The sequence below is a fragment of the Gekko japonicus genome, unplaced genomic scaffold (assembly GCF_001447785.1).
Source record: "Gekko japonicus isolate JY-2015 unplaced genomic scaffold, Gekko_japonicus_V1.1 scaffold2674, whole genome shotgun sequence".
NCBI lineage: Eukaryota > Metazoa > Chordata > Lepidosauria > Squamata > Gekkonidae > Gekko > Gekko japonicus.
The window spans coordinates 39,358-48,660 of NW_015164739.1; the positions used below are offsets into that span (position 1 = coordinate 39,358).

The following is a 9,303-nucleotide window of genomic DNA, read 5'->3' on the forward strand; positions in this document are numbered from 1 at the left end:
ATGACTGAATACATGCCCAGAATAAAACTGCATCTGTCAAGGGTCACTGTTTAATGTCCTCTGTCCAGTGAGCCACCTTTGGAAAAAAACAAGCTCTTTATCCCACAAGCAGTTGTTTTCAGCCCTTCCTAAGGGGGGCAGGGGAACTACTGAAGCTGAGTGTGCATGGCAGCAAACTTGATCTGTAGTAATAGCAGCTTTTGTGGTCCAGCAACAACTCCAGTAAAAGTCTGACACAAAATTATATCCCTTGGCCTTAATTTATTCATTGTCACCTAGAAAGGAATATTTTGGGCCAATTGTAATGTTATGGTGCCATTTGGAGACCATTGGTGGCACTGGTGGGGAAATGCTTCCATGTAAGAGCATATTTGAAAATAGCTTTTCCCAGTGGTAATACCTGATGGTATGGGGAGTTTTTGTGCCAGTGCCGTATATTTCTGATGATCACTGGCATGGAAAGGAGCTACACACCTAGGGACGGCTACTTTGTAAGCCATTCCTGGCTACCATTGGAAATGTACCCTGCCCTGAGGGTTGCTAAAGTATGAAAGGGGAAATGTCATCTGTGATGGTCCCGTCCACTACCCTCCCTCAGAGGCAAGTACTCATCTTGAGTTTTTAACTGACTGCCCTCCCTCAGAGGCAAGATCCCCCCCCCTTGTCACTGAGCTGCCCTAGCTGTCTGTTTTCTTCTTTCCTGAAGAGGCCCATAGCCAGGATATTGTGGGGCATTTTCCCCCCTGGTGGGGCAGCCATTATGTGTACGCAACTATACAAAACTGTCATGCTTATACTTATTCTTCAGTTATTGCCTTTAAATATTACTTCATCACTACTCTGCTTCTCTCCCTAGGTGGACCCAAAGCAGCTTACATTGTTCTCATTTCCTCCATGTTGTTCTCACAACAACCCTGTGAGGGAGGTTAGACTGATAGTGCTAGCAAGTTTCCATGACACGAGTGAGGATTCAAACCTGGGTTTACCCGGATCCTAGTCCTAGACTTTAACCACGAGACTATGCTGGCTCCCCATATGGCTAGGGTGTTGCTTGCTTATCTCTAAAACCCCTCTGCTTATTTTGGAAATGATGGGGAAAGGAGGGACTTCAATGGGGTGTAATGCCATAGAGCCCACCTTCCAAAGCAGCCATTTCCTCCCCAGGGGAACTGATTATAGTTGTAATCCCAGGGAATCGCCAGCTGGCAATGCTATATGCAAATGTACCTGCCCCTGGTCGAAGCAGCAATTCCTCTGCAAACGGACCAAGAATGAAGCCCCACTGAACACCAGGGGGGGTTACTTTTGAATTTATCATTGCACGAGAATGACTCCAAATTGGTTGTCCTTATGAACCACTGATTCAAAGCCCTGCTTTTGCACAGAACGTGACTGGATTTTCCAAGTGCTTCCCTCTGGCTGTTGCCATCCCATCCAGTTTAACCCCTCCTCCCCACACACTTTTGTTAGGAATGCTTCCTTTTTCAGTTCCTGCAAGTTTAAGAGGCTCTTCCCACCCCACAACAAGTCTGACACCCCCCTGGGCCGAGTCTGTGCCTACCAGGTTTCAAGGATCAGCCACACTTTTAACTGAAGAAGATGAAGAGTTGTGGCAGACTACCATGGGAAATACACAGGGTGGGCGGAGAGAGAGAGCAGGTGGGGGGGAGAGCTGGCAAGGTCACGTGTAGGGTTAGCACCAAATCAAGAAAAGCCAGCAAATCAGGAAGTGGGCAGGGTGCAGCGCAGCACGACTTTACGGAAAGATTAAAAATAATTAAAATTAATTTAAAAATGTTTCTTGCAGTAAGGCCTGCTGAGGCCTGGCTGGTGCGTGATGGGGCTGGGCCCTGAGGGGCCCCACCATAGCTATGGGCCTGTTCCTGAAGAGATCTGGCTGTCCCAGCATAATATTTTGGCTGTTTCCTCAGCCCATAAACCTGAGGGAAGGAATGGGAGTCCCCTTTAACGTATATGACTTAAATGGTGCTTGAGACGTTTTTGTATTCCAAGTTAACAAAATTTTTATTTAACATAAAGGGGAAAAGTCAGGTGAAATCAGGGGTAGAATTTCTGTGGTAACTCAGTATAGATAACTCCAAGGTAAAATCAGTACATACACAGACTTCAGTTCTTATGTTTCAGGCTAATGAAAGTTTCTTAAGCTTTTCACAGTTACTTAAAAGCTTTATGTTGAGAGGCTTTTGTTCCAGTGTTTTCCCAAACACTCAAGTATACTTTCTTTGAGTATTATCTAACTCTTTTGGTTTCCAGAAGGATGGTAACTCTTTCCAGTACCCAAACCCCTTCTCTTGAAACACCAGTACTCATATTGAGTTTTTAACTTACTCTTAAGGTCTCTAATGGCAGTTTCTAATCACACCAGACCAGAAATATCTGTACTCTTCAGAACTACCTGTTTGACTGTCTCCTCTCACTAGAATACCTATCCCCTTTCTTTGGCCCAAATGGGGGTCTCCATCTAACTACCCACTCGTCCGTGCCAGCTTTCCCCAGTTCTCCTGTCTGTGTTAAACTGCTCTTAGGCAGGGCTGAAACCAGACTGTCAATACTCAAACTCAGTCAAGGAACTAAACTGACTGAATCTCCTCAGCATCCAATTCAGACGTTTTCCTCTGCTCAGCTGATGCTAAACAATCATATTCCTTGGAGCAGCCTGTCACTCAAGGCTCTCAGTCCTTTAACTGTTTGTATAGCACATCGAAGCTTAAAACTGCAGTCCATCACACATGCGTACTTGTCAAGTGCAAACTACTTACTAGCACACACATTTACTTTCTACTTAACATAGCCTTGTTCTTGTGTTCATATGATTGTTATTCACACTGGCTGCAGTTGTAACGATATTCTCCTGGGAATAAGCTGCATTGAATAACATGAAACTTGCATCTGAGTAGACCAGTTTAGGATTGGTCCTGCTATATACATAATAGCAAATAGGATTATGTGACTGTATCAAGGTGTGTGCTTAATATCACAATCCTTCAGTGTTCTGAATATGGAATATAACCTTCTGTGTCTGTGTCTTACTGATAGCTTAAGGGAGCCTGAAATATATCTGGCCCCAGTTCATGACTGTCATAAAATAAAGATGGGTTGGGGATGGGTGATTGATTATTGCTTCATCTTAGTCTGTTGAATGAACTGAGGAATGCTTAAGGCTAGTGGCCATGCTCAAGACCTCACAGTATACAGAGTTCCTATATTTGGCTACAGCAGAAAAATCTCCAGTATTGCAGTGGATCTTAGTCAAGGGTTCTGTTCCAGTTATATTCTTCTTTGCTTATGATCTGAAACTTTAATAAATATTGTTGTGTATTTCTTACAAAATGTTTACACTTTTAAAAAATATGTGCCTCCTATTTCTTCTTGTGTCTGTAGCTTGCGCCATCCCTTCCACTGCAAGAAGATTTTGTTTACCACTGGAAGGCTATTACCCATTACTACATAGAGACTTCTGGTAAGAGAAATTTCATTGCCTCTTCATCAAATAGGAGCTGCTTTGTTGTGTGTCACCTATGAAATGATCTGGGAAATAATAAAATCATTGGGCCTTGTGTATGACACATCACAGCCAATGTTCCCTCTAAGCTGTGGAGTCTTGTGAGCAAAAATTCTGCTTTGTGAGCCACTGTCATTAAATTTGTGAGCGAGCCATTTGGCTACTGCATACATTAGTTTGCTCTGGAGCCATCCTTCCTGAGCTAAGACAAAAATCTATGAGCTGGAGGCCAAAAAACTGTGAGCTAGCTCACACTAACTCAGCTTAGAGGGAACACTGATCACAGCCCCTCCCCCCTATGCATGTTCAAGTGGTGCCAGTCTAGAGTTCGGTAGTCTTTGGGTGTTGCAATTCATTCCTCTGACCTTATTCCTCTTTGTGTTCAAATAGCAGTTATTTGTAGACAGTTGCATAAGAGGGATCAGCAAACTTGCCATTAGATTATTTACAGTGCTTGCAGCATGGCAGTGAAAATTACTTCAAGATTCTTCATATAAAGTTACATGACTGCTGCATTCAGCCTACTGTGCAAATTCATGCAGGATAGAGTTCATTGACTTCAGTGATCTCAACTTACTTCAGTATAACATTCAAAAAATGCTTTTTATTTCCCTTCTCAGCTAAATTAACTGGGTTTTATTCTGGGATTTAACCTCAGGAAAGCACTGTGCAAAATGTAAATGACGTGGGAAGCGTGCAGCTGATTTTATTCTCAAGCAGTAGTTTTCATCAGTGATTTAAAAACAGTCATATTATTTCTGTTGTTTTAGACCGTTATTGTTGCTGGGTACTGACTACAGGATTGTAGTTTCCCCCCCTTTGTGCATATAGGACCTCTGAAACAGCATTATTTCCCCCCTTCAGCGCAGCTCCATGTATGCATGCTTATTTCATAGTTTAGGTGAAACAAATTATATTTTTTTAAAATTTGCCTCTTCCTATTAATCCTACAATAGGAGAAATCGAAACAGAATGACAAAAATATATTTGATTGTATGAATACAGATATCGAACTGAAAGTGAAGGCTGTATTCTTAATGGGCTCTCTTTCTGTAGATGACAAAGCTCCTGTGACTGATACCAACATTCCATCTCACCTGGAGCAGATGCTGGATATTTTAGTTCAGGAAGAAAGTGAGAGGGAGTCTGGGGAAACAGGGCCTTGCATGGAATATTTGCTACATCACAAGATTTTGGAGACATTATATACCCTGGGCAAGGCTGACGTAAGTATGTCATATTACCCAAGCCCAAAAATCTGTGACTGAGCTTAAATGTGTACTTCAGGTTGTGGAATTCTCCTATTTTTCCAGGCTCACTGAGAGAGAGAAAAGGAGAGTGTGTGTTAGGACTAGTGAAGATGTGGTGGTTAGAATGGGAGTGTATAAAGACAATGATTCAAGTCCAGTAGTACATTATAGATAGGGATCCCTAGTGTGGTGATTGTGGGCACCATGGTGCCCAACAACACCTTTCCTGGCACCCACCCCATGTTTTGAGAAAGGAGGTGGGGCCAGGTATGACACTTGCCCAGCATGGCTTCTGGTTGGTCACTGGAGATCCGATTGGCTGGGCAGATTAAAACAACATTGTTTCAGTGGCAGCTGCCACCACACTGTTGGCCTGAAATGGTCTGGGGCCAACCTATCTATGGGACCGCCTATCCCGGTACACCCCCAGGAGGGCATTACGCTATGGAGAGAAGAACCGCCTGGTGATACCTGGCCCAAAAGATATCCTGCTGTCCTCAACCAGAGCCAGGGTTCTTTTTGGCCCTGGGGCCAGCCTGGTGGAACTCTCTGCTGAATGACATCCATGCCCTTTGGGGCTTGGTACAATTCCACAGGGCCTGTAAGACAGAGATGTTCCGCCAGGCCTATGCTTGAGGATAGCAACAGTTCCCATCGTGCCTGGCCCCTCCCTGTTTCTCTCCTCCTCTTGCTTCCCTTTTGAGGTAAGGATAGGAATTGGTTTTAAGCACCATCTGATAATAGTTATTGGATTTTTTTTTGTAATCTTAACTGCTCATTGATTGGATTGTAATTTACTGAAATGTTGTTCACTGTCCTGAGCCCTACGTCTTGCAGAGGGTGGTCTATAAATTGAATTAATAAATAATAAAAATATTCTCTCTTGTTCCTCTTTTCCACTGTATTTCTAAGTCACCCCCTCCTCCCTTACACTTGAGCCTCCTCCGTATGGTTGGCTTCACCTCCTGCAGCAGCCATTTTGTAGCCGGCTCCACCTCCTGTGGCAGCTGTTTTGTGGTTGCACCCACAACCCTGTGTTCTAATTCCAGTGGTGTCCAAAGGCTGAAAGGGATTGGGGAGCCCTGTTATAGACCAACTAAAATTTCCAGAATATAAACATTTGTGAGTCAAAGCTTACTTTCTCAAACAGAGATGTATCTGATAAAATGAGCTTTGATTCAGGAAAGCTTGTGTGTGTGTGTACAGTGCCACCAAGTCGCAGCCGACTCATGATGACCACAGCAAGGGGCTTTCAAGCCAAGTGAAAAGCAGAGGTGGTTGGCCATTGCCTTCAGGGAAGCTTACACCCTGGAAAATTTTGTTGGGTCTCTAAGGTGCTACTGCACTCACATTTTGTGCTGCTACTACCCGGCTACCCATGGGAAAATATAAAGTCATGGTGAGAGTGACTGAGTGCCCTATGAAGGTTCTGGGAGTTGTGCTGAATACAAAATGTTTTAATCTCTGATCCCTGGTATTTGGTTGCACCTGTGGGTTTTTTCTAATCCATTTTCAGAAACTGTAGTATGTTATCAGATCTTTCTCCTTACACACAAGGTCTAGAAAGTGGTGATCTACAGAATTCTGCAGAAATTACTAGATTTTGTAGCTGAGATTGTTTGCCATTCGGTTCTAACCCACACAGTTTTAACTATCCAAGGCTGCAGTCACACGCACTAAAGAATCCACTTTCAGTGCACTTTCAAATTGGATTTTGCCAGTTCACACAGTTGGAAAGGGCATTGAAAGTGGATTATTTAGTGTGTGTGACTGCAGCACAAATTAGCAGGTTGTTGGTCTGAGCATGACAACCCTTCTTCAGGCAGTGGGGGGAAGTAGTCTGGAGATATTACCTAGAAGCGCAAACACTTTAGCTGTCAGTATTTCTTAGTCTTGCAGAGCAAAGGCAGTGAGAAAAGAAAAAAGTGCATGGTGATATTAGTTTTGCAAATCAGTATGCAATCCTGTTACAGAGCCTGTGTTACCTTAGCACTTGATCCTTCTCGGCCATGTTAAGGAGGCTTGTGGCGTGTAACCCCTTGTTTTCTTTGCAAGTCGTGCTACTAGAAGGTAGAAGAAGAGAAACTTGGCTGTTCTCCATGTCTACTGATTTCAAACTGATGAAAACTACTTTTAAGATAATAATGGCAGAATATTCTCAGAAGGAGGTCAGCATCCAGCAAACATAGGATTGGATGCATAGGATTAGTCACCAGCAGATCAGAACTTTCTTGCCTCCCCCTTTGCTGTTCATTGAGTTCCCTGAAATGCGGCTCCTTAAGGAAAATAGACCCTTGGGAACAGCATAAGTGCAAATTGTGGGTCTGCAATCAGAGGGCGGTCATCAAGGGTCAACCCCCCCCCCCTTTCTGTTGGTGGAAATTTACCTTTGGATCCAGGGCATGGAACCCCCGATCCCAAAACGTAGTAAAGAGAACACTTGGGATTGAAAGTACTTTGTGTGATGCTGCATGCCTGGGGCCTTTTCAGCATGTTGTCCTGAAGACTGGGGGCCTTCTGTGTGAGCACCCTATGAGGCACAAGGGGCTGCTGCCAGAAATAAAAATTAGCCATTCCTGAGTAAAAAGAAACTCTTTGTGCATGGGCCTTAATGAAATCAAAACGCTGATGTGCATTTCATAATATACATTTACGAGAGCTGAACAAAGTTTGAGTCCAGTGACACCTTTAAGACCAACAAAAGTTTATTCAGGGTAGAAGAGTAGATATAAATTACCTGCCTACCATTTTTCTTCTCACCTTGACACAGAGAGTATTCCATCTTTCTGTGTTATACCTCTGAGGATGCCAGTCACAGCTACTGGCGAAACGTCAGGTTCTACAGTGCCAAGACCACGGCCACACAACCCGGAAAATCTACAGCAACTAATGAACTCTGGCTGTGAAAGCCTTCGACAGCATAGCTTTGCATCAGTTGTCTTTATTTTAAAACCAGTCAGATGTCAGTTATATTTGACGTTGCTAAGTCAATGTTCTTAGAGTCGCTGTTGCATTTGTTTACCAGTTTTTACATTTTTTTAATTTGATGCTTCTTGTGTATCTGTTGTTCTTTTTAGTGTCCTCCAGGCATGAAGCAGCAGGTTCTTTCTTTTTATACAAAACTTCTGGGAAGAATACAGCAGCCTCTTCTTCCACATATAAATGTGCACAGACCTGTGCAGGTACTGATCTGATTTTTAATTACTTCTTGTGTTTTCGATGAAATGTTTCAGTCTTGCTATTTTTAAAACATAATTGTATCCAGTGTTATACTTTTTTGAAAGCAAAATTTGACAATAGACCCACAAGTAAGAGTTTTTCCTTTGTGTTTTAGTTTTGACTATTGGTTGTTTCTTTCGACAGAAATTAATCAGACTTTGCGGTGAAGTCTTAGCTGCACCTACAGAAAATGAAGAAATACAGTTTCTTTGCATAGTGTGTGCAAAGCTGAAACAGGATCCATACTTGGTTAATTTCTTCCTTGAGGTGGGTGGATCTCATAGCTTACTAACTGTAATTATGGTGTAGAAAAGGCATTCCCAGGCTGAGTTCAGACTGGCAGTTTGCTCCAATATACACGCGTTTCAGAAACGTTCCACAACTGGATTAAATGTGCCGTTCACACAGGCACATCTGTCAGGCGTTCCCCACCCGTACTCAACCCGTCTTCTAATGCTTCGCTCCCGAGTTTAAAAGATACCTAGTGAAAGTGGTAGCAAACCCTGGAAAGCGCAATTACCCCATGTCCATCTCGCACCAACAAAGTGTGAACGGCAAAAGCCGCATTTTTCTTATGCGCTCATGCGCATAAGCGCATATCTCCAGATTACAAAAAAGGAAGCCGCACCTTACAGCTGTGCCTCCGGGCCAACGGTGTGAACGCTCCCTTGCGCCTCCTCCTGCATCAGTTGCTGCGGTGTGAACAGGAAAACCCGGAGCAGTTTGTTCCAGGTCTTTTTTGCCACGACTCCCTCCTGCTTCTAACTGCCGGTCTGAACTCAACCTCAGAATGGTGTAATATCTGCTGCTTTTAAAAGGAGCCATCCTTATTTATTTATTTATTATTTACTGCCCTGAGCTGCATGGCCCGAGCTAGCCCAGTCTGATCAGATCTCGAAAGCTAAGCAGGGGTTGACCCTAGTTAGTATTTGTATGGGAGACTACCAAAGAATTCCAGGGTTACTATGCAGAGGAAGGTACCTCTGTTAGTCTCTTGCCTTGGGAACCCTAAGGGGTTGTCATAAGTCAGCTGGAACTTGATAGCACTTTACACACACACACATTTATTTACTGAAGATAGATTTCTGATGTTCTTGCACATAACCAAAGGAGTACATCCATCAGTGCTTTTTGTGGTTTAGTCAGATGCATTCAAGCTATTTAGGAGTATCAGTGCACTCTTGGCATGACTTAGAAAGGATTTTTTTTTCCATATAAGACAGTCATTTATGAAAGCTAGCACTACAAGAGGGGGAAGTAACAAATACTGGCGAGTTTTGGGAATATCTGCATTTAGGAATGTATTTGAGA

At 43.3% G+C, this 9,303-nt stretch overlaps 1 protein-coding gene across 1 annotated transcript in view; it reads left to right on the plus strand.

Annotated features, from left to right (window-relative positions):
* The window catches only part of FAM160B1 (family with sequence similarity 160 member B1), a 42,016-nt gene that overhangs the window by 5,431 nt on the left and 27,282 nt on the right, over positions 1-9,303 (plus strand). Inside the window, exons 2-5 of the mRNA XM_015409626.1 lie at positions 3,403-3,481; positions 4,580-4,749; positions 7,851-7,955; positions 8,137-8,259. Of these exons, the coding sequence (XP_015265112.1) occupies positions 3,403-3,481; positions 4,580-4,749; positions 7,851-7,955; positions 8,137-8,259 (477 nt within the window). The remainder of the gene's footprint in view (positions 1-3,402; positions 3,482-4,579; positions 4,750-7,850; positions 7,956-8,136; positions 8,260-9,303) is intronic.